The sequence below is a fragment of the Narcine bancroftii genome, chromosome 7, assembly GCF_036971445.1.
Source record: "Narcine bancroftii isolate sNarBan1 chromosome 7, sNarBan1.hap1, whole genome shotgun sequence".
NCBI classification, from domain to species: Eukaryota; Metazoa; Chordata; class Chondrichthyes; order Torpediniformes; family Narcinidae; genus Narcine; species Narcine bancroftii.
This window is the reverse complement of record NC_091475.1, coordinates 65244244-65270780: the sequence shown is the minus strand read 5'-3', so window position 1 is coordinate 65270780 and position 26537 is coordinate 65244244. Positions and strand designations below refer to the sequence as shown.

Genomic DNA, 26537 nt, shown 5'->3' with positions numbered 1-26537 from the left:
CCAGTGGAAATGGCACAATGGCTTCCCTACTCCAGGGCACTCCACAGCCAATTAACTGGGATGCCAGTAGAAAAGGGACTAGTGCAGCAGCCAGTATAGGAATGGCAATTGTGTGAGTGGGTCTGAGGCCTTGGCTGAAGGGGCTTCATTGAGCAGAGGCTCAGTAGGCCTTAAAGCTCAGCAGGCAGGAGGCATCAGAGCAGGGCTCGTCAGATGGTGGAATCAGGGATCCCTGTGATCTTTCTGATGACCACATCTGATGGTGCAGCTCCTGATAGACAGAACTGGAGATGCAGTTGGGTGCCCCAAGGACCATCAAGGGATGCTGAGAGCATCATGGGTGAGACCTTCATGGGAGTGGTCAACAAGTCACTGAGGGGCAGTCAGCAGCTAGATGAGTGATCACCAGGAGAGGCCAGGGTGCAAGTACAGGGTTCTACTGTAGCCACTCCCCTCACAAACAGGTCTACCACTATGGATACTGTTGGAGGGAATGACCTTTCAAAGGCTGAGAGCAGCAGTCAGGGCGATAGTGAGGGGACAGAAGGGAGATTCTGAGGCCATGGGGTTGGAAAGGAGGTGGTGTGACTGTGGAAGAAATGCTGAGATTGTGTGCTGCCTCCCAGTGCCAGGGTAAAGGACGTCACCGAGCTGTTGGAGGGCATTCTCAAGGGAGAGCAGCCCAAGCTTGTTGTACACATTGGTGCAAACAAAGAGGTAGAATAAGGAATGAGGCCTTGCCCATTGAGTACAGACAGCTAGGTCAAGGGTTGAGAAGCAGGATCTCCACTGGTGCAGGACGTGACTGGACCAGATCTTCCTTCACTCAGTTTTGGAGTCATTCCTCGAGATTCACTTCATTAAGGAATGTGTTGAGATGGAAAGGAGAATATTTTAGGGCATTGCCGATTCCTACAATCTCTTCTTTTTCTTTGGCTTGGCTTCGCGGACGAAGATTTATGGAGGGGGTAAAAAGTCCACGTCAGCTGCAGGCTCGTTTGTGGCTGACAAGTCCGATACGGGACAGGCAGACACGATTGCAGCGGTTGCAGGGGAAAATTGGTTGGTTGGGGTTGGGTGTTGGGTTTTTCCTCCTTTGCCTTTTGTCAGTGAGGTGGGCTCTGCGGTCTTCTTCAAAGGAGGTTGCTGCCTGCCAAACTGTGAGGCGCCAAGATGCACGGTTTGAGGCGTTATCAGCCCACTGGCAGTGGTCAATGTGGCAGGCACCAAGAGATTTCTTTAGGCAGTCCTTGTACCTTTTCTTTGGTGCACCTCTGTCACGGTGGCCAGTGGAGAGCTCGCCATATAACACGATCTTGGGAAGGCGATGGTCCTCCATTCTGGAGACGTGACCCATCCAGCGCAGCTGGATCTTCAGCAGCGTGGACTCGATGCTGTCGACCTCTGCCATCTCGAGTACTTCGACGTTAGGGATGTAAGCGCTAACACCACATGAAAAGCAGAGGACGTGGTCTATGCAAATAACATGACTTTATTGATGTTACAATAAAATTGATTTCTACATAATATACACTATGTACAATAATTTAGAACAACATCAGAGGCCACACATGCAAAATGCATTCCCCAAACTATATACAGACAGTGGAAGATCTTTTGGCCATCCAAATGGAACTGGGTTCCTCAGGAATCGAAGATTCACTAAAACCTACAATTTTACAAAATATTAAAAGATAGAATCATCTTTATTTTATAAGCACATGCTGAAAACAAGCTGTGAACAATGCAAACCTGATTGATGTCAGTCTGAGAACAAATAATCTGGAAATAAAAGACCAAGAGGTCATCTATAGACATACAAATACATCTCTCTTTAAATTGTATTTCCACTGAAGATTTCTCCTTGAAGGTGCAAATCAGAATTTCTCATCTTCCAATCGTGCTTTCACTCAACTTTCTACTTCTGTGGTTGTTAAAGAAAGGTTGTGTTCATGTCCTGTCTGAGAAATCTAATTAAGTTCATAGTTCCAGTGCAGTGCACGGTTGTTTGCGACAATAAACAGTTCTGGTCCAGAGGCAGGCAGGCTGCAACCTGGGCTTATGGCAGGAGACCAGAAAAATTCCCGGGTATGGAACTGAACAAATGAAAGACCACAGTCTTGTCCAGTTTGTTTTTTTTTACAACAGTGCCTTCTTAAAAAAACAAACCAGACAGGAATGTGATCGAGCATTTTTGAATGCATGCTGGAACATGGATAATGCAGCCATCTAATCTTATTGTGATCATGACCTTTGCTTTAAATGTCATCACTGCCTCTCACTGTTTCCCTTGACTTAGGAGCCTGTAAGGTTGTTAAGCTTCCTCTGGCAGTTAGTGTACGCATTCTCACTACAGCCTACTTTCACCTCTGGCAGCACACCACAGCTACGTCGCTGGGTGAACCAAGGATTCAGGTCTGACCCCAACGTCTTTGAGCACAGGGATATCTCCAAAACTGTTTTGCTGCTAAAATTTCCAGTGTATGTCTGACCACCACCCTGGCTATTGTCCATTAAAAGCTTGCTCTCACCTTCGGCCCTCTCCCACTTGCTGACAGAAGTGATGCTGTAATTACCACAACTCACTCAAACAGACTGCTTCACCTGGAGGTTGGAATTAAACATTGTCACTAAATTCTCTGGGCCTCACCAACCCCCCACAGCTCTGCCCCCATCTCCACAGCCCCACCACAAACCACAGTCTCCATCTCCACAACCCAAACCCAAAATCTTATCCGCAGACCCTCCCCAATCCAAGCCCTGACCCATCTCCACAGTCCCTTTCTCCATGGCCCCAACTCAAATCCGCCTCTCCCCATCTTTACAGGCCTCCCCTTAAAACCAAACCCCCACTCCTCTCTTCATGGCCCCTCCCCACCCTCAAGCCCTTACCTCTGTTCTCCACAGCACTGCCCCAACCCATGTGCTCTGCCCCTTTCTCCACAGTCCTGCTCCACCACACCCTGTGCCCCACATCCCTATCCATGGGGTCCAACCTTGGACCTTCACTGAACCCCCTCTGCCATTCCTGTTTTATCTCACCCCAAACCTTTCTGCAGTAAATTTCAGGTCTTTGTTCTGCCTCAGTAAGCACGATAGTTGAAAGAGAACCTTTTCATCCCTTTGTCCACAGCAACTCTCTCCTGTTCTTTGAGCGAGTGGACCTCTCAGCTTTGTTCTCTTCTACCCTCCCAACTGTAACCCGTGAGCAAATACCCATGCCCATCTACCCCCTCCCCATCTTTATATCCAGGTGGTTGCCTGTTTTTGCTTACCCTTTATTTGTGACCTGCTGAGATTCTCCAGCACGTTTGAGTGTATGTGTCCTGTGTCCTGGTCTGTTAGCACCAGCTTGTCAGTTTCCACGTTACTGAGGAAGCATGAAACATAATGAAAGAATGCCCAACCCAACAGAAAGCAGAGAGCAAATTCATCCGAATCACACGCTATTACAGTGGAGATGTGTTGGATTTAGACTTTGTGCAGCAACAGTGACACATTCAGGAAGTAGAACACCTGTTTCCAGTGAGTCAGCCCAGGGTACAGCTCCTCTCATGTGAGGTCAGGGATGGCAATGTTACTCAAACGTGCTGGAGAAACTCAGCAGATCATGTAGCATCCATTGGGAACAAAGGGTGACCGATGTTCCAGGTCTGAGCCCTTCAGCCAGTCGAAGTAGCATCTTGATGACTGTCCGGCATCTATTATTTCTCCCACCTAATGAAGGGCCCAGGCCCAAAATGTTGGCTACCCTTCACTGCCGATGGACTGTGTACTGCAGTGGACCCTGACATCTGCAGATTTCCTGGTTAACGACAACGTTACTTACAGTGGCTTCTCATTACCATGTTCCTGTGGGTTGAGCATTGGGCAATCGCTTTTCCACAAGACTGGAACGCAAGGAGCCTGTGACTCAAAGTCTTGGTGGTGTGTGATTCCTGAGAACTTCTACGTTTGGATGTGATCCCCTTCAATTGGCAAGTTTTGACAACTGAAACTTGGGTTTGGCTTGGAACTCCTCAGTGCCCCTCTGCATTCAGAACACCACCTTCTGGTGCCATGGGAAGATTGTTGGTCAATGTGAATGAACTGCATTGAGCTACAGCACGAGTTACTGGATTAAATATACTAAAAGCTAGGGTCTCGTTAACAGATCCACCACAACCAGGGCTAATGGCAGTTGAGTTTTTGATAAGTGTTGCAATTTTAAGTTTGCTCATATCGATCGGACCAGAGAATGAAATGGTCTTTTGATATAAACTTTAAGATTTTCAAGTATGAAGATCGCTAACGTTGTCACTACAAGGCACATTGGACAAGAAAACACTGCACAGATTCCTGCAGAGGAGACAAGGTTCTTCCTGCTCCTGCTGTGTCAGATGTGCTTGAATTCTCGGGCTACACATCTCAGGAGTGTGACAGTACCATTCCTGAAAGGTCAGTCCCACCGATTTCATTGCTGAACCAAGCAGCCTGAGGCAGGGACAGATGATCTGGAATGTGCTGAGGGAGGGATGGGGTTACTCGTGTTTAAATGGGATGAAAGCTTCACTGATGACTTCAGATGCAGCAATGTTTAGACATGATTAGACACTATCCTTCCCTCCTTAAATAAAGCCCCCCAGCACAGTCACAGGAAGCCTGAGGATTGTTGGTCCAACAGATGCAACTCATAGACTAAACTGCCACAATAAAATAAAATTGTTCCACTCTGTAAAAAAAAAAGCAGTTTTAGATGCATCTTTCAAATTTACAATCTTCATCTTGATGGATGGGTAAAATATCTCCTGAATAAATAATATAAATAACTTCTGACTATGTTCTAATCTTCCTCATTACAAAATGCCATAGCAACTAAATGACAGCACTACGTAAGGATGTTTCTTTAATACATGAAAACACACCTCGGAATGTGGATATTACTCACTTCTGCAAAAGCTGTAACTATCTAGTTGTAAATGTGCTAATTAACTATTTGACATATGCAGCTTTTAGTTGCTGCTTTCAAGACGTTGCTAGTTTACAGCAGTCGTTCCATACATTGGCTGAGGAAGGGTGTCCACCTCCCAGACATCTCTCTCTGGGCTGTGCCACTTGTTGGATGGTCCGGAGTCAGGTTCACAGGGACGGTCTGGCAATGGCCCAGTCCAGCAATGTTTCAACAGTCATACTTACTTTCAGCAACCCCTTTCCTTCCAGAATGTGATGGGGTAAGCACAACTTCTCCTGTGGAGAGGTAGCACACAAAGCAAAGATGTTACAGCAGCTGCTGCACCAGAGTCAGCTGGGCAACAGGGAGATCAACCTGTCCTGCTCACTGGCCTTGATCAGTGGTAACCAGTAGGCTCACCCTGGGTCCTTAAGGTGATGTTACCCCACCTCCCAACACGGAACACAGCACGTGTCACGCCAGTCTTTCTGGGTCCTTAACGTGATGTTACTCCGCCTCGTGTCATGCCAGTCTCCCTGGGTCCTTAACGAGATATAACCCCGCCTCCCACACGTAACACAGCATGTGTCCTGCCAGTACCCCTGGGTCCTTAACATGATGTTACCCCGCCTCCCAACACATAATACAGCACGTGTCCCGCCAGTCTCCCTGGGTCCTTAATGTGATGTTACCCCACCTTCCCACACGGAACACAGTACGTGTCATGCCAGAATCTCTGGGTCTTGGGCACGATGTCACTCCATGGCAATTAGTGGGAATACCCTTGCATCAGGTCCTGACCCACCTCACAGATCAAGCACAGGTCATGATTGAGATCATGAGGAATAATTGGGTGAATGCAGTAACATTTTTACACAGAGGGTGATGGGTCAATGCAATGAGCTGCCAGAGGAGGTGGTTGAGGCAAGTACTGTTGCAATATTTGGACGGATACATGGTTTAGAAGATATGGGGAAAACACAATCAGTTTAGGCTCTAAGTGTTTAGCTCACTGCACCAGCATCAGGTCCAGTACTAAAGTTGATGCTGCCTTACACTTGCGTTTGACCAAGTTTAACTTGCTCAGGGCTGAGGACCAGGTCTGTGCCTTGGTCCATCCAGCAAGACTCTGGCAGTGGACAGTGACGGATTGGGTGGGGAAGTGGGGGTGGGGGGACAAAAGGTCAAACAAGCATTCAGGGTGCCGGAAGTGAGGGCTATAAATCACCGTCCACCAGACCTTCCTCAATGCACTTGCTGGTTTAAGTTTCAGGGAACGATGCAGGACACCTGTGACAACACAGGGGTGCACTGGTGCTGTCTGGCAGATTGGTACAGAACCCCGTTTGGTCCTAGGTGGAGTAATAGTCTGCACAGACTAGAAGGTCTGTGCTGAGGTGGTTCTATAGGAACGAGCCATTCTGATTGATCTGTATAAATCCTGTCGGCAGCAGATGGGCTGCAGAGTTTGTGCAGCAGTATGGAAGACAGAGTGGATATTAAAAAGCATACAAGTACCTGTAACTGGAGAAGACACACAGTGCACATGCAATGCTCTAAACCAACACGCTCCAGTTGTAAGTGATATACAGCAGGACTAAAAAGAAAGCATGGAAGACACAAAAGCCAAACAGGTCCCAGGTGAGAAAGGCTGGTGTTGGCTCTTGGACCTCGTGTGCCAGCAGTGCAGCGACAGTCTTGTGAATGGTGCAGACCTCAGACTGCAGGATGTCGTACGGAGAGCAGAGGTCAGCCTATCCAAGGGGGCAGGAGCCGGGGACAGAAGAACAGTGAAGCAAGTTACAAGTACAGAACCCAGCGGAGACCCCACAGACACCCAAGCAAAAGGTGACAGCAGTAACATGCATGGAGAAGCGTGCTGCCCCTTGCCTACCATCCAAGGATGCAGCCAGTGCCAGAGGATGCAGTCGCCGAGCACATGACACAAGGTGGCAGATGCTGTTCATATGTTAATGACAGCTGTGGATTGGAGGGCACCCAGGGTTTCTGCAGCTGATGAGCCATGCTAAAGCGGTGAGACATGGGAGAGAGCAGCAGGCAGCAAGCTACATCTATCAATCGTCCCAGCTCCGACTGTGAACCCAGGAGACTAAACTCTTGATCCTCACGGGGAATGTGCAAATGGTTTATCAACCTAAAACCAGAAAGTCCCATGTAAAAGTAAAAGCAGAATGAGGTTTAACTTTAATGTTGTGGTTTGGGGCAGCACTGTTTGTGCTTTGCTATTACAACACCAGTGACCCGGGTTCAAATGCCCTGCTGTCTGTTTTCCACATGTTCTGAAAACGTTCAGAATTAGGAGGTTAATTGGTCACATGGATGAAATTTGGATGGTGTGGGCTCGTGAACCAGAAGGGCCTGTTATTGTGATGTGTCTCTAAATTAAAAATAAAAAATGTCATTAAAGAACAAGAATTTCTCTTGCGCTTTAGTTTTGCTTTGGAAACATTTTGCCTTCCAGTTGAAAGGCCATTCTATGGATAGACAACCCCACACAGTCAGGTTTGCAGCACAGTGTGAACCAGAACTGGTATCCAGACATTAGGGTGGACTGTCACTCTGTGATAGGGCAAGTCCAGATTTCTGTGAGTTCGTAAAGCCTGCATTAGCCTGGGCAGCTGAGGAGATGCAATGGCTGTAGTTGGGATCGAGGCATGAGGCGGAGACCAGACTGAACCACTGCCAATGAAGAACGTTAGTGAAGATTCAAAGCATGATGAGACTGACAGCAGGACATGTGATGCAGGAAGTCAATGGAAACAAGTTGGACCCCTTGTCACAGACCAGTTTGCTCGTTGTATTCAGAGTAGTGTTAGATTTGGCCCCAATGGTTGAATGAATCAGTGGGTATGGAGAGAGCAGGGATAGGGTAGTGAGGCATATGATCAGCTATGGTAATGTTGAATGGGGAAGCAGGCTCAAAGTATTGAAAGGCCTCCCATTTCCTGTAATCCTACAAGTTCTGCAGGACGGTGCACATCCCTTTCAAAATAAATGACCAAGCCAAACCCCACTAGACCTTGAGGTTTGGGTGAGTGAAGGTGTCATACAGTGTGGAGAGTTCAGAGCAGGGTGTGCTGAAATGGCAAACTCCTGACCAGGTCCTGGGCAACAGCATCAATCCAATCCAAACACGGCCATTGGCCTCTTCTCCACCCAGCAAGAAGTCTGCAGGAGATGTAGATTTAGGATATGGAGACAGAAACACTGCCATTTGTAGCACATCTGTTCACCACTTTCAATCGTCAGATGAAAGGTCAGATGAGGCAGGCACGCCCTGGGAGCAACTCTGGATGGGGTTGGAGGAAACTACTTCACTGATGACTATTCATGCACATTAAACCCAATTCAACTACAAGGCTGTGCAAACATGGGCCTTGGTATTAAAATGTTGTCTGCTGAATTACACATGTTTGAGCTCTAAAGTGACCCAGAGGTCAGAGGATTTGTACACAGCACCCCAGAGGCTGACTGACATGACAGCACAGTCCAAGGGCAGATGAGATTCAGAGATACATAAAGTGGAGAGTCCTTACAATGTGAACTCATTGACATGTGCATTGGGAGGCGGGAGTGGTTTTGTGCCAGAAGTTGACATCATACCATGACCCCACCCCCCTCCCCCCCAAGTGCTTGGGGTCTCCTTTCCTCCAACACTCTCTAATCACATCCTCCCAGCCCTATCTGCACATAAACCTCTTTTCAAAATAATCCCACTGATTCTTGTTCTCCATAGAAAATGGAGAACATACTAGTTAGTTTTGCTGCTGCTGCTGAAGACCGAGTATTTTGAGATAGCTCTGTGGAAATGGGCCCACAAAGACTTCACATTGTCACATCAGGTACACTCAAGATGGAGAATAACTCTCCCTCACTGTAGTTGCCCAATAAAAGCCTTGCCCTGTTCCAGAAAGCCTCTACAGTGCCAGATCTGGAAGAGCAACCAGGGATTTCTGCTTTGCTCTACTGAAGAACAAAGGGAAATATAGAGGGGAATGGAATAAAGCCCTCATTCCCATCAAAGAACACTGCAGCCCAGAAACAGGCCTTTGACCATATAGTCCATGCTGAACTATTATTCTGTCCAGTCTCATGGATCTGCACCTGAGCCTTCTATTGGCCTCCCATACATGTACCTCCCATACATTGTCACCACCTCAGCTGCAGCTCATTCCACACTCTTAATGTTCCCTTTCACTCATGTGTTCTAGTTCTTGTCTCACCCAACCTTGTCTTAATGGGCAGCAAAATCCGCAGATTCCTCACCCTCTTGGAAAAGCAGTTCCTCCTCATATCCATCCTAAATCTATTCCCCTGGATCTTGAGACTATGTCCCCTAATTCTGGTCTCCCCCACCAATGGGAATGACCATGATCTCATCTATGCCCCAAAGCAACACCACCGACTTTCCATCTACTACAAACCCTCCAATTCCCACAGCTACCTTGACTACACATCCTCACACCCTGCCCCTGCAAGGATTCCACCCCCTTCTCTCAATTTCTCCGTCTCCGCCTCATTTGTTCCCAAGATGAGGTTTATCAGTACAGAAATGTCTGCCTTCTTCCACAGATATAGATTCCCCTCCACCACCATCAACTCAGCCCTCACCCACATCTTCACCATTTCCCACTCATCTGCCCTGGCCCACTCTGCCCCCAGACACAACAAACACATTATCCTCACCTATCACCTCACCAGCATCTGCATCCAACACAATATCCACCAGAATTTCTGGCACTTACTATGGGATCCCAACAACAGACACATTACACTTTCTCCTCCCCTTTTGGACTTCCACAGGGACCGCTCCCTCTGTAATTTCCTTGTGCACTCATCCCTCCCCACCCATCGCACTCCTGGCACCTTCCCCTGAGCCCATAGGAGGTGTCACACTTGCACCCACACCTCCTCCCTCACCACGGTCCAAACAGGCCTTTTATGTGAAGTGACCTGTACATCCAGAGGACTGATTATAGTAAATCAGTCTACATCAGAGATACCAGTTGCAGACTGGGAGATTGCTTCGCTCAGGACCTCCACTCTGTTTGCGACCACAGCTGCCTCCCTGTGCCCAACCATTTCAATTCCAGGTCACTCTCCCGCGCTCCCATGTCTGTCCATGGCCTTATGTACTGTCCCAACCCGACCACCCGCAGATCGGAGAAACACCTTAGTTTCCGTCTGGGTCTCCTTCAGCCACATGGCATGAACATTGACTTCACTGCCTTCTTCTAAACCTGCTTGCCTTTTCTTCCCCCTCCTCCTTTTCCTGTCCTTCCAGTTCTTCCACCCCTCTCCCCCTTATTGCTGCTGTCCCTTCCCTCTTTTCTCCACCTATCATATAACCATATTAACAGTTTACAGCGCAGAAACAGGCCACATTGGCCCTTCAAGTCCACGCCGGTTCACTTGAACAACTCCACTAGTTCCCCCCTCCCACTCTCGCCCATAACCCTCCAACTCCTTCACATCCATGTACAAATCCAACCTTCTCTTAAATGACAGAAGGGACCCTGGCGCAACTATCTCCTATAGAAGATAATTCCATTCTGCCACCACTCTCTGAGTGAAAAAGCATCCTCTAATATTTCTCCTAAAGTTTTACCCCTTACCGTTAACTTATGCCCTCTTGTTCCAACCTCCCCTGCCCTCAGGGGAAAGAGTCTACTTACTTCTAGTCTATCTATTTCCTTCATAATTTTAAATACCACTATCAAATCCCCTCTCAGCGTCTATGTTCCAATGAACAAAGTCCCAGTCTCCTTAATCTTTCTCCGTACTCTAGATGCTGTAGCATCACCACCTCAACTGCAGCTCATTTCACACTCTTAATGTTCCCTTTCACTGATGTCTTCTCGTTCTTGTCTCACCCAACCTTGTCTTAAATATATTTACTGAGGTCGTCTCCACTGCTTCAATGGGCAGCAAAATCCGCAGATTCCTCACCCTCTTGGAAAAGCAGTTCCTCCTCATCTCCATTCTAAATCTACTCCCCTGGATCTTGAGGCTATGTCCCTTAGTTCTGGTTCTCCCCCACCAATGGGAATGACTTACCTACCATGATCTTATCTATACCCCTCAGCGATACCACCGACTTTCCATATACTACAAACCCTCCAACTCCCACAGCTACCTTGACTACACATCCTCACACCCTGCCCCCTGCAAGGATTCCACCCCCTTCTCTCAATTTCCCCAGGGAACATCCTTGTAAACCTTCTCTGCACCCTCTCCACCTTATCTATATCCTTCCTATAATTTGGAGACCAGAACTGAACACAATACTCCAAATCTGGCCTCATCAATGCCTTAAACAGCTGCAGCATCACTTCCCAGCTCCTATACTCCACACTATGATTTATGAAGGCCAGCATACCATATGCCTTCTTAACCCTAACCCTAACCCTAACCCTAACCCTAACCCTACATGGGAATCCACCTTCAATGAACTCTGTACCATAACCCCCAGGCCCCTCTGTTCCTCTGCGTACCTCAATGCCCTCCCCTTAACCACATATGTCCTATTCTGGTTATTTTTACTGAAATGCAGCACCTTGCACTTGTTTACATTAAATTCCATCTGCCATCTTTCAGCCCACTCTTCCAAACAAACCAAATCCTTCTGTAATCCAAGAAAACCTTCTTCACAATTCACCACTCCCCCTATTTTCATATCATATGCATATTTGCTTACCCAGTTAACCACACCCTCCTCCAAATCATTAATATAAATGATAACATCTTCTGCCTTGCAACCCTTCTCCCCTTCACGCCCAACCCTTTTGTTCGGACGCTTGCTGACATTTTCTCATACCTTGATGAGGGGCTCAAGCCCGAAACGTTGGTTCTGTATCTTTCTCTTTGCTACATAAAGGACCCTGCTGAGTTTCTCCAGCATCGTGTGTGTTTTTACTTCAACCACGATGTCTACATAATTTTGTGATTTGCTCCTTTCCTGTGGCTCGGTGTCCAAAACTGTACACAATCCTCCAAATTTGGCCTCTGTCTTATATAACTTTACCATAACATCCCAACTCTTGGACTCAATACTTTGATTTATGAAGAAGGGCAATGTGCCAAAAGCTCTTTAAAACCCTGTCCACCTGTGATACCACTTTCAGGGAATTATGGATCTGTCCTCCCAGATCCCTCTCTTCCACCACACTCCTCAGTGCCTGACCATTTACCGTATATGTCATTTCTTGGTTTGTCCTTCCAAAATGTTGTACCTCACACTGCATTAAAGTCCATCTACATTTTGCAGTCCAATTTTCCAGCTGGTCCAGATACTGCTGCAAACTTCAACAACCTTCCTCGCTGTCCACAAAGCCTCCAATCTTTGTGTCATCTGCAAACTTGCTGATCCAATTTACCACATTATTATCCAGATCACTGAACTAGATGACAATGGTCCCAGCACCGATCCCCGAGGCCCTTAGTCACAGGCCTCTAATGACTACTCTATGGCTTCTCATGCAAAGCCCATATCTAATCCAATTTACAACCTCACCCTGAATACAGAGTGAATGAACATTCCAGACTATCTACAAATGCAGAACCTTGTCAAAGGCCTTCAGTGTTGGTTTGGGAAGAGGAAATAAATGACATCGCGCCCATTTTGAGAAATCCATCAAAATGTGCCCTTGATTAAAATTGTACCACATCGTGGTGCAACATGGGTTGGGTTTTAGCCATTTGTGCTAATCTGTAATTACTTTAAAAAAAATGTTATAGACAAAACCATTGACACTTGATTTGCAAAATATACAATTTCTGAGTAAATTTCTCTTCACACTTCAAAGTTTAAAAAAAGCTCATCTTTTTATGTAAATTCAAACAAAGAGGTGGTGAAAATGTTATAGGCACCAGAATCAAAATCTAACCCCAAATTAAATCATGCAAAACAGTATTTATATTCCTGTGAAGGACATGGGTATCACCAAGGGTGTGTCATGGAGACCACCAGAATGTGACATGGAGACCATCAGGGGTGTTTTGTGGAGACCATCAGGAATGTGATGTGGGGACCACTGGGGGTGTGACGTGGGGACCACTGGGGCTGTGACATGGAGACTACCAGGTATGTGATGGAGACCACCAGGGGTACATCGTGGAGATCATTAGGGGTGTGATGTGGAGACTACCAGGGTTGTGACATGGAGACCACTAGGGCAGTGATGTGGGGACCACTGGGGCTGTGATGTGGAGACCACTGGGCATGTGATGGAGACCACTGGGGTGTGTCATTGGGACCACAGGGGGTGTATCGTGGGGACCACTGGGGGTGTGACGTGGTCCTGGGGAATCCAGGCCCACATCCTATATAACCACACCCACATCACCAATGTCCTGAAATCTAATTCACTGGGCATCTCTGGGCCTGAATCTTCCATCAATCAGCTACAACACATCACAAAGTGTGACTGTAATCTTTTTGTAACAGGAAAAAGCACTCAATATCAGGCAAACAAAATCACTCACAACAGCAGGAAGTTAAAATCAGGACATCAATATTTAAAAACTGTGTTGGCCAGGCATGCAACAGACTGGGCCCTGGTGCAGAGGCTAGTATTTTTTTTTAAATTTATACATAATTACAGCTTGATAACAGGCCCTTTCAGCTGCCAAATTACAATGAATTAACCTGGGGTGGGAGGAAACTGGAGCCCCCAGAAGAAACCCATGCAATCACGGAGAGAACATGCAAAATCCTTACAGACAGCGCAGGATTCGAACCTGGGTCCAGCATTGTGCTAACCACCCCAGAGAATACAGTCTGTGCTGAATGGACTGGGACACTCACAGGCAGAGGGTCAGTCTCAGAGTGGTGTCCACATTCTGCGGGGAATCAGGATAGACTCACTGCTGGGCGTGAGTCCCACTGTCATCACTTTAATCAGAGGCAAACAGTAAGCCCAGAAAAGCTTCAAAAGATATTTCCATTTGGTTTAATATTTTTAACTATTTGTGATTTCAAGAATATTGATTTATTTTTTTAAATGGCAAAATACTTTTATCTTCTTCAAAAAGGTAATGGCAACTTTCATTGCATTTCAATTTCTCTGAAGTCAGAGAACTGTTGAAATTGAGTGACAGCTAGCATAAGAGGGCAACTGAAGGTTAAACAGAGTGTTGATTTGTGGGAGTGAGTAACAGATAATTGGCAGGGACAAATAAAAAGATGGGTAGCTAAAGAGGAGCCAGTGTGTGAGTGGCACAGTGTAGGAGTGGAGCATTGGCACGAGAGGCTTCAATGAGCAGAGTGCTCCGAGTACAAGATCTGGGAAAGTACAAATGTCCCTGTTGACTACGCCTGCATAAGGTACATCCAGCTGTAGCTCCTGGAGCTGGATAAACTCTGGATCATTCAGGAGGCAGAGATAGTTACAGAGAGGGGCTTCGGGGAGACAGTCACCCCTAAAATGTAAGAGACAGGTCAGTGTGTGACTGTTAGGAGAAGTAAGGGGGAGAGGCAGACAGGGCAGAGCACTACTGTGGCACTTCCCCTCAATCACAAGAATACTGTTTTAATTACTGTTGGGGAGGACGATCTAGCAGAGATGTCAAGATGGTCATGTCTCCGGCACAGAAACTGACACACCCCACACCCCCCACCGCCGGCTCAGAAGGGAAAGGGGAGAAGAGTAAAGCTATGGTAATTGGGGACTCATTGGTTAGGAAATCAGTTAGAAGGTTTGGTGAATGAGATTGAGGATCCCGGATGGTATCTGCCTCCCAGGTGCCAGGGTCAGGGACATCTCTGATCAAGTTCATACCATTTTGGATAGGGAGAGCAAACAGCCAGATATTGTGATTATACAGATTAGCACAAATACAATTTTAATCAAGGGCACATTTTGATGGATCTCTCAAAATGGGGGTGATGTCATTTATTTCCTCTTCCCAAACCAACATTGAAGGCCTTTGACAAGGTTCTGCATTTGTTGATAGTCTGGAAGGTTCACCTGTGGACAATGACATAGGAGTAAGGACAAGGTCCTGAAGAGAAAATATAGGGAGTCAGGAAAGAAGTTAAAAAGTAGGACCTCAAGGGTGGTAATCTCAGGATTGCTGCCTGTGTCATGTGCCAGAGAGGGTAGGAAGTTGTGGAAGATGAATGTGTGGCTGGAGTTGGACAGGGGTTCAGCTATCTGGATCAGTGGGATCTCCTCTGGGACACAGAAAAGGGAACTGTGGTTGACGAAACAGGTGAGGCAATTATTAGATCGATATAGGAAACAGGAAACAGGAAAGGCTCATGAGAAGTATATGGTAGCCTGGAAGGAGTTTAAAAAAGGATTTAGGAGAGCTCGAAGGGGGAATGAGAAGGCCTTTTCATGTAGAATTAAGGAGAACCCCAAGGTGTTCTATGCTTGTGTGAAGAACACAAGGATGATGAAGACAAAGGAGGTAACATGTGTCTGTAGGCAGAGGAGGTTGGGAAGGTCCTAAATGAATACCCCTCAAATACAGGTCTGGGACCCAGAGTCAATGACATAGATAGTGGGGGGCTCCCCTCAAACACAGCTCCGGGTCCTCGATCACAGTTCGGGTTAGGCCAACCCCTCCTTCTTGTACCTCCCAGGCATCCAACACAATGTTTACACATGTCGACCTATGTCCAGTGATCCTGCATAAGCTGGAATGTCGTGAGTGATCTCCACGCACCATTGACACTAACCCAAGGGGGACAGCAGTCATGAACTATCCTTTCATACAAAGGAAGCAAGAAGCTGCTGTCTCTGAGACTTTGGCCCCACTTGGATCACAGCTGTCAGAATGAGGAAGCCACTGAACAAATGTCATTGTGCTGCCTTGCGACGATACAGCTCGAGCTCATCCTACCGAGAGCAGCAGATGATTTCCTCACACAATTCACTGCCCATTCTCACTGCTCCAATGAACAACGCCTGAGCTGCAAAAATCAAGTAACTGGTGGATATTGGAGAGAAAGCCATCACAGATTTTGGAATAAAGCTCCTCCAGGCATATAACCATATAACAATTACAATATGGAAACAGGCCATTACAGCCCCTCTCATCCGCACCGATTTAAGTAAACTCCACTAGTCCCACATACCTGCTCCCTCTTCATAACCCACCAGTCCCCTCACATCCATGCTAACTTTCAACATTATTTTGCTGATTTCCCAGTTGAGAGCTCGTAAGAAGGGATTAGGAATTGTAGGTCTCTTCAGCCTGTTCATCATATGACAAAAGAGAAACTGAACTGTTAGCCTAAATTCACTATTCAGTGTTATCCTGAATTTCCTTCACGATATCACAGGATGAATTGAATGTAAATTTAGCTCAGAGTCTGCATACAAATTTGCTATGGCTACTCAGCTAGGTGACAGCTTCATCTAACACTGTTTGTAAGGTGGAACATGTTTGCACAGCATTTGTCTTTAACCAGATCCAATGGATCATAGTTAAAACTTCAGTGGCAGCAATGGCATGACTTGTGAAATGAAATCCCTCGTGGAGACTCACAGCTCTCAACAGGGACCATACAGGGGTCACTTAGGCCAGGCTGGAATGAAGCAAGGGCACTTACTCCAGTTCACTTGACAGTTTTTGGAGTAGTCATTAACCTGATTGTTCTCACAATAACTTGATGAGAACAGGAAGACCCAGATGTAATTTGTTTCCATTTATATTTTCTGTTTTGAAACTGCCATTTATATTTGACAAGAGATGAGTATGTGCCTGCCATCACCCCAGCCCCCAGCCCAAGGACAAGGGCTGGATTACAGTTACCTCGGGCACGCCCATCTTCCTGCAGGCTTCCAAGAAGTTTTCCACGTTCCTTCTGCACTTGGCCATGCTTAGTTTAGGCTGCAAGACAAGTTCACAACCATGATAAAGAATCCATTTTCCAAAGTGATTCTCAGCGTCTTGTAACCAGAGAACGCTACAATAATGAAATGGGCCCTTCGGCCATTCTCATCCATGTTGAATTATTATTCTCACATATCCCATCCATGTATATATGCAAATTTTTAAAAAATATCAAAATTGAACTCTCATTCACCACTTCAGCTGGAAGCTCGTTCCAGACTCTGACTACTTCTGTTCCTTTAAACATTTCCCCTTTCATCCTCAACCCATGTCCTTTAGTTCTTGTCTCATCTAACCTCGGTGAGAAAAGCCCACTTGCATTTACTTTATCTACTTGCCTCATAATTTTGTAAACCTCTATCAAATCTCTCATTTTCCAAAGCTCCAGGCGATAAAGTCTTAACCTCTTTAACCCTGTAACTCAGTTCCTCAAGTCCCAGTAACATCTTTGTAAAACTCTACACTCTTTCAATTTTATTGTATCTTTCCTGCAGTTTGGTGACCAAAACCGAAAACAATACTCCACATTTGATCTCACTAATGTCTTATACAACTTCACTATAACTTTCTAACTCTTGTACTCAGTACTTTGATTTATTATGAAGGTCAACAAGCTAACGATCTCTTTACGACCCTTACTACCTGTGACACCACTTTCAGGGAATTATGTATCTGTATTCCCAGATTGCTCTGTCCACCTCACTCCTCAGTGTCCTACCTTCGTATTGTTGATGTCTTAGGCTAGTGTTGCTATCCGCAATAGTTCAATGATTGAAATGGAAATGAGACAGCAGGAGGACTGCCTCACATATGCCTGCAGTCCTCTCCCTTGGGGCACAAGTACATTTTAATTTTGAGATACAGCACAGTAACGTGCTGCAAACACACCCATTTGACCAATTCACTCACTAACCCTGTAAATCTTTGGAGTCAGTTGGAAGGCTGCCAAGACAGAAGGTCAGTTCTCCAGTAGGGTTTGTGCATCTGGTCCCGGCTGACATGTAACTGCAGCACTGAGGGTTCCCTGCACTGTCTGAAGTAGAATCTCCTAGATGCATTGCAAAGTGGGGATCCACTCTACTGGTCAAACGAGTGAGAGCCGGCTTCTTGGACAGGTGCTCAGCGACATTTAGAACAGAGAGGGTAGAGGGTAGAGAATCAGTGAAATTTGTTGCCATGAACAGCTGTGAAGGCTGACATTGGGTAGATTTAAAGCAGAGGTTCGTAGGTTCTTGAACGGTAAGGGTATCAAAGGTTATGGGAAGAAGGCAGGAGAATGGGTTTGAGGGGGAAAATACATAAGCCATGATTTGAATGGCAGAGCAGAATCAAATTCTGGACTAATATTTCATAAGCGACATGGTTAGCACAACGCAGTTACAGCGGCAGCGGTCTGGATTTGAATCCAGCACTGTCTGCAAGGAGTTTGTACGTTCTCCCCACGACCAATGTGGGTTTCCTCCTATCTATCTGATGGTAAGCTGCAGTGATTGGCCTTGTACAGTGTTGTGAACTGAGGTCCCCTTGGACAGACATGGGAGTGTAGCCAATTTCCAACTCTTCGCACAACACACAATACTACTGGCAAATGCAGAAGAGGCTGGAGCTGAGTGAGCCATGAAGAGGAAAAGCCAATCAGGTCATTCCCCCACCTCACCCGGGAAACATTTGGGTATAGAGTGTTCTCGAGCCGTGAGATGACTGGCATGTTTGCCAGACGGGTGTGTTCGAGAGTAAGAGCGGCTGTCTGAGCCACGCGTCTGAGTGTGTTGACAACGGAGGTAAGGTGAATCCACAACCTTGATATTGTTGAACTGTGGACAGTCAGCAAGTCAGTCAGACTAGAGTCAACTCTGTCTTTCTAAAATATTGTTCAATTCTTCTTTCACCGCATTTCTAGGTTCTCTTTGAGGAAGTTGAGCATGTTCTCCGACCCCCAACAACTTCTACTGATACAGAACTGGATACATCACAGTGAGGGATGGGAACTGCTCTTCCCAAGGTTGGATGAAGCTGCACAAAGGTGGTGAATGCCACTCAGAACATCACTCAAACTTCCCTCCCCTCCATGAACTGCACCTACATCTCCCACTGCCTGGGAAAAGCAGCGAACAAACTGAAGGACCCATCGCACCCATGGGGAGAAGGTTCTTTTTTCCCCGTGGCCATCAGGCTCCTGAATGAATCCCACAACAGTGCTCATATGCTACCCTTGCTTGTGGCTCATTGATCCTATGTTTCATTGTAACTCTGTGCTGATACTGCTGTGTGAATATTAGATCTGATCTGTTAGACTGCTTGTTAAAGAACCTTTCTCACTCCACCACGTGGCAATAAACTTAAACCAAACATTTTCCCCCCTAAGAAATGCAAACTGGTGCTTGGCTTCCCATGTTGTTGGATCACTCATTCTGTAACAGGAGACCATTAACCATAGGCAATATATCAGTTACAGATTCTGACCATACAGGCTGCATACTGTGAAGATTTCAAACCAAACATGGCTGTCTGCTCCTAAACAGTGGAAGCCTTACCACTGCAGGTGATGGCACGTGTATAGTGATGACAGATCTTGGCCGGATATGATTGACCAAATGGCACAGAACTACCCCATCCATCAAGGCTGCTCCGATTTCTTCTGGCAAGTTCATTTTCAGCCTGGTTTCAATGTTCTGTTGAAGAAGACCCGGTTAGATTTGTGAAAAAAGGCTCAGTTTGTACTTTGTGCATTGAAGGCACGTACAGCACAGAGAGGGCGCAGCGTGGGGATTGAGGGTACACCTATGTTTATCTGTGTGGAATGTTGCTCTGGGCTACCTCAGGAATTAAATCAAGGAATTGCTGGAGCTGAGCTGCACCGACAGAAGGTCCAGCTATGCTGTGCAGGGTGCTCAGTCTCAATCCAGTCACTAAGCTCAGATCCACCAGCTTAGGAAATTGTGAATTTGCTCAAATTATCCCTCTTCCAAAGGGAAGAGAAGAATGCAGGCAAGAGAGGATCTGGATCAGCCACGATCAATGATCTTGCCCAAACTGAGCACGATTAAAGAACATCGATCCCGACAGCGATCCGCGTGTCTGTATTGAACATAATATCCCAGTCAAACTAAAACTGCTGCACCCGATGGACATCCCTTCAAACCCTTCACATTCATCTTAAACATCACCACTGTGTCTTCTTCCACCACTACTCTCGACAGACCATTCCAAGCACCCACCATTCTCTCTGTAAAATAGTGCCCTGCACATCTCCATTTACTGCACAGAAGCAGGCCAGTTCAGCCCTACTAGTCCGTGCCACACATCTCCCTCCTCGTCCCACTGACCTGCATTGGCCCATAACCCTCCACACCTCTCCCGTCCATATACCTATCCAACCTTTCCTTGAATATTAACATCGATCTTGCTTCTACCACCACTGCTGGAAGTTCATTCCATACCCCCACCAGTATGAAGAAATTCATTCTCATGTTTCCCCTAAACTTTCCCCTTTTACTTGAATCTTCCCTACTCTCAGTGGAAAAAACCTATCCACATTGACTCTATCTGTCCCCCTGCTAATTTTGAATACCTCTATCAAATCATCCCTCAATCTTCCTCACCCCTCAATCAGTCCCAGCCTGCTCAATCTTTCCCTGTAACTCAAACCCCAAAACCCTGGCAACATTCTCGTAAACCTCCTCTGCACTCTCGCTATACTGTTTATATCCTTCCTGACCAAAACTGCACACAATATTCCAAATTTGGCCTCAACAATGCCTTATACAATTTCAACATAACATCCCAACTCTGATTTATGAAAGCCAACATACTAAATGCCTTCTTCACCACCCTATTCATATTTAACCATATAACCATATAACCACTTACAGCACAGAACAGGCCAGTTCGGACCTACTAGTCCATGCCGTAGCAAATCCCCACCCTCCTAGTCCCACTGACCAGCACCCGGTCCTTACCCCTCTAGTCCCCTCCTATCCAGTCTATCCTTAAATGTAACCAATGATCCCGCCTCGACCACGTCTGCCAGAAGCTCATTCCACATCCCCACCACCCTCTGCGTAAAGAAATTCCCCCTCATGTTCCCCTTATAATTTTCCCCCTTCAATCTTCAATCTTAAACCATGCCTCTAGTTTGAATCTCCCCCTTTCTTAATTGAAAAAACCTATCCACATTTACTCTGTCTGTCCCTTTTAAAATCTTAAACACCTCTATCAAGTCCCCTCTCAATCTTCTATGCTCCAGAGAAAAAAGCCCCAGTCTGCATAACCTTTCCCTATAACTCAGACCCTGAAATCCTGTCAACATTCTCGTGAACCTTCTCTGCACTCTCTCTATTTTGTTTATATCTTTCCTATAATTTGGTGACCAAAACTGTACACAGTACTCCAAATTTGGCCTCACCAATGCCTTGTACAATTTCATCATAACCTCCCTACTCTTGAATTCAATACTCCGATTTATGAAGGCCAACATTCCAAATGCCTTCTTCACCACACCATCTACCTGAGTATCAGCCTTGAGGGTACTATTTACCATAACTCTTAAATCCCTTTGTTGCTCTGCACTCCTCAATTGTCTACCATTCAATGTATATGACCTATTTAAATTTGCCTTTCCAAAATGTAGCACCTCACATTTATCTGTATTAAATTCCATCAGCCATTTCTCAGCCCACACCTCCAGCCTCCGTAAATCACCTTTTAATCTACAGTAATCTACCTCACTGTCCACAACATCACCAATCTTTGTGTCATCCGCAAACTTGCTTATCCAATTCTCCACCCCTACATCCAGATCGTTAATATATATAACAAATAATAGTGGACCCAGGACCGAACCCTGAGGAACTCCACTAGTCACCGGCCTCCAATTGGACAAACAATTTTCTACCACTACTCTCTGACACCTTCCATCCAACCACTGCTGAATCCATTTCACTACCTCCTTATTTATACCTAATGCCTCCACCTTTTTTCCTAACCTCCTGTCAGGAACTTTGTCAAAAGCTTTACTAAAGTCCAAATAGACAACATCCACAGATTTCCCTTCATCAACCTTTTTTGTAACCCCCTCGAAGAACTCAATCAGGTTTGTCAAGCATGATCTACCCCTGATAAAACCATGCTGATTACTTACTCCCTATCAATCCCTGTATCTCCAAAAATTTGTAAATAGCATCCCTCAGAACACTTTCCATCAACTTGCCCACCACAGACGTCAGACTTACAGGCCTATAATTCCCAGGTTTGCATTTGGACCCTTTCTTAAACAGTGGAACCACATGCGCCACCCTCCAATCCTTTGGTACCACCCCCGTGGCCAGTGACATCCTAAATATCTCTGTTAATGGCCCCACTAACTGTCCACTAGCCTCCCTGAGTGTCCTAGGGAATATTTTGTCCGGTCCGGGAGATTTATCCACCTTTATCTTTTTTAACACAGCCATCACTACCTCCTCGGTTATCCTTATATGCTTCATGACCTCCCCACTATTTTTCTTTACTTCAACTGTTTCAACATTTTTTTTCCCTAGTGAAATCATTCAAAATTTCTCCCATTTCCTCAGACTTCTCACTCAGCCTACCCTCGCTATCTACAAGGGGTCCAATTTTATCTCTCACTAATATTTTACTTTTAATGTACTTATAGAAACCCTTTGGATTTATTTTTACTCTGTCAGTCAAAGCCTCTTCATGCCTTTTTTTGGCCTTTCTAATTTCTTTCTTAAGATTCCTTCTACATTCCTTGTAGTCCTCCTTCAACTTCTCAGCTCCCTGCTCTTTATACCTCTTGTACACCTCCCTTTTTCTCCTAACCAAATTTCCAATATTCCTCGAAAACCAAACCTCCCTATGACTTCTAGCCTTTCCTTTGATCCAGACTGGGACATAACTACTCTGTACCCTCAAAATTTCTTTTTTGAATATCCTCCATTTTTCATTAACATCCTTACCTGAAAATATCCTGTCCCACTCAATACTCCCCAAATCCCTTCTTATTCCTTCGAAATTTGCTCTTTTCCAATCCAGAACCTCAACTTTAGGCCTCTCCTTGCTCTTCCTTAAAACTACCCTAAAACTAACAGAATTATGATCACTAGACCCAATTGGTTCTCCAACATTAATGTCCGCTACCTGACCTAGCTCGTTCCCTAACAGGAGATCCAGTATTACACCATCCCGAGTCGGTTCTTCTACTAACTGATTTAGAAAACAATCCTGAACACATTTAACGAACTCCAGGCCATCCAGCCCTCTAACCGTATGGGTATCCCAATCAATGTGTGGGAAGTTAAAATCTCCCATGATCACTACCCTATGATTTTCACACATATACGTTATCTCCCTACAAATTTGTTCCTCTAATTCTCTTGGCCTATTTGGTGGTCTGTAATACACCCCTATTAGCACCCTCTTGCCTCCTCCACCCCTCAATTCCACCCAAACAGCCCCACTGGTTGATCCCTCCATACCATCCTGCCACCTCACGGCAGTAATGTCCTCCCTAACAAGCAGAGCAACTCCTCCTCCTTTTTTACCCCCTGATCTATCACATCTAAAACAAATGTATCCCGGAACATTAAGTTGCCAGTCCTGCCCCTCCTGTAGCCAGGTCTCACTAATTGCGACAATATCGTGACCCCAAGTATCTATCCATGCTCTCAGCTCATCTACCTTGTTCACTATGCTTCTTGGATTAAAATATATGCATCTCAGAGAATGACCTTCACATATATTCTCTTTTTTACATTCTACCCTAATCTCCATCCTACCTATGTTATCTTTTTTATTCCTAGCTAGGTGGCCATACTCCCTGGACACTGCTCTCACCCTCTGTTCCCCACCCCCCCCTGCCAAACTAGTTTAAACCTTCCCCCACAGCTCTAGCAAATCTACTTGCCAGTCCCCCTCCAGTTCAAGTGGAGTCCGTCCCTCTTGTACAGGTCCGACCTTCCCCAGAAGAGATCCCAATGATCCAGAAATCTTATCCCTTGCCCCCTACACCATCACTTTAGCCACTCATTCATCCTCCTATTTCTACCCTCACTAGCTCATGGCACGGGCAGCAATCCACAGATTACTACCTTGGAGGTCCTGTTTTTTAACTTCCTACCTAATTCTACATAATCCTGTTTCAAGACCTCATCCCCACTTCTAACTAAGTCATTGGTCCCCACATGGACCATGACTTCTGGCTGTTCTCCTTCCCCTTGCAGGATGCTATGTACTCGGTCTGAGATATCCCTGACCCTGGCACCAGGGTCAAGAAATTATGTACCATGACAACTAATCCCTTTGTTCCACTGCACTCAATTGTCCACCATTAAACGTGTATGCCCTATTTTGATTGGTCCTACCAAAATGTAGCACCTTACATTTATCAGTATTAAACTCCATCTGCTATCTTTCAGCCCACTCTTCTAACTGTCCTATATCACCCTGTAAGCTTTGATAATCTTCCTCACTGTCCACAACACCGCCAATCTTTGTACCATTTGCATATTTACTAATCCAATTTGCCACCCTATCATCTCGATCATTAATATATATATATGAAAAACAGCAGTGGACCCAGTACCGATCCCTGAGACACTCCACTTCGACAAACAATTTTCCACCACTACTCTCTGGCATCTCCAATTCAACCATTGTTGAATCCATTTCACTACTTCATCATTAATACCAAATGCTTCCATCTTCCTCTTATGGGGAACCCATATGGGGAACCTTATCAAAAGCCTTACTAAAGTCCAAATAGACAACATCCACTGCCTTCCCCATATCAATCTTTTTAGTAACCACCTCGAAAAACTCTATAAGATTTGTTAGACATGATCTACCACGTACAAAACAATGCTGACTATTCAGAATCAATCCTTGTCTTTCCAAATAGTTGTATATACCATCTCTAAGAACACTTTCCATTAATTTAATTCCATTAATTTCCCCACCACCGACACCAAATTTACAGGCCTATCTCCCTTAAACTTCCTTCCCTTTGCCTTAAACACATCTCAGGGGAACACGGTTGGCATACCGGTTAACACAACACCTTTGCGCCGCCAGTGACGTGGGTTCAAATCTGGGGCTGTCTGTAAGGAGTTTGTACGTTCTCCCTGTGTCTGTGTGAGTTTTCCCTGGGGGCTCCCATTTCCTTCCACCGCTCAAAACGTACTGGTGATGTAGGTTAATTGGGTGTAAATTGGGCAGCATGGACTCGTGAGCCAAAATGGCCTGTTACCATGCTGTATGTCTAAATTTAAAAATCCTCCAGTGTTTGACACTTTTCCTCTTGGGAAAGATTCTGATTATCCGCACCATCAATGCCTCTCATTATCAGCTTCCGATGCTCCAAGAAAACAACCCAGGTTTGTCTGAATTCTCCCCATAACACATCCCCTCTAGGAAACTTCTCAGTAAACCTCTTCTCTCCCCTTTCCAAAGCTTCCACATCCTTCCTGTGATTGGCCGACCAGAATTGGACCCAGTATTCCAAGCGCAGTCAAACGAAAGGTTTATACGACTGCAACATCATCTCCTTACTTTTATACGCAATGCCGCCGGCCCAATGATGCCAAGCGCACTATATGGCTTCTTTATCCCCCCGATCTACCCGCATGGTCATTTTCAATAAGCTATGGACATGGACCCCCAGATCACTCTGCATCTCAATGCTTTTAACAACTCCACCATTAACTATATATGTTCCCCTTGCGTATGACCTCATACTTGTCCAGATTAAACTCCATTTGTCATTTCTGTTCCATCTCTACCTGATCCATAATCCTATTGTATTCTTTATTAACCCTCCAAACTGTCCATAACTACTTATCTTTGTATCATCTGCAAACTTAGTAACCCACCCAGCTACCTTTTCATTCACATTATGTATATATATCACAAACAGGGGTCCAGCTGATGTAATGGACAACTGGACTTCCATGTATCTGCACCTTGTCAAATCCAACTGAAGGCTATATTGACGACATCCACTACCCCACCCTCATCAACCACCTTTGTTACTCATTTAAATCGGTAAGACATGACTTGCCCCTCACAAAACCACGATGACTGTCCCTAATCTGATCATGCCTTTCCAAATATACATAAATCCTGTCCCTAATTATCCTGTCCAATACTTTCCCTACCACTGATGTGAGGCTGACTAGTCTAAATTTCCTGGATTATCCTCATTCCCCTTCTTGAACTTTGGTCACTAGTGAGGACGCAGAGATCTTCATCAAGACCCCAGCCATCTCTTCACTAGCATCTTTCAGTAAGTGGGGATATATCCCATCAGGCCCTGGGGACAACCTCCTTAATGCTCCTCTAAAGGCCCAACACCATTACCTTCTGGATCTCACAATCCCCAAGCACATGTGTGTCAGTGTCTTCATTTACTACATCACGCATTTCCTCTGACTCCAAGCATAAATTCCCTCCTCTGTCCTGAGTGGGCCTCCTCTCTCCAGTTTTTAAAATGCCTTGGAATTCTTTTCACTCCTACTCACCAAGGACATCTCTAGTGCCCTGCTTCAACTCTTCTCTACTATCTCTATATTCTTTCATGGCCCTGTATGATTGTACCTTCTTGAAACTAACTAGGCTTCCTTTTCCTTTTGACTAAGTTCATGGCCATTCTGAGGGAAGCTAGAGAGAGAGTCAGATATTCACAAGGCCCAGTAATGCTTCACTGGGCGGCACAATTAGTGTAGCAGTTAGCGCAACACCTTTACAG

General features: G+C 45.7%; 1 protein-coding gene across 12 annotated transcripts in view; it reads right to left on the bottom strand.

The window, feature by feature from the left end:
• Positions 1-1472: 1472 nt before the first annotated feature.
• Positions 1473-26537, bottom strand: part of lrch1 (leucine-rich repeats and calponin homology (CH) domain containing 1) — a 415951-nt gene continuing 390886 nt past the window's right edge. For 8 of the 12 annotated variants that reach the window (XM_069890277.1, XM_069890278.1, XM_069890279.1 and 5 more), the window contains 4 exons: positions 19330-19467; positions 16715-16792; positions 6449-6684; positions 5143-5226 (listed from right to left, as the gene is read on the bottom strand). In XM_069890277.1, the coding sequence (XP_069746378.1) occupies positions 6487-6684; positions 16715-16792; positions 19330-19467 (414 nt within the window). In that variant the 3' untranslated portion in view covers positions 5143-5226; positions 6449-6486. Of the gene's footprint in view, positions 2605-3275; positions 5227-6448; positions 6685-16714; positions 16793-19329; positions 19468-26537 lie in introns of those variants that run through there. The other 4 variants (XR_011341921.1, XR_011341924.1, XR_011341923.1 and 1 more) reach the window with 3 other exon arrangements.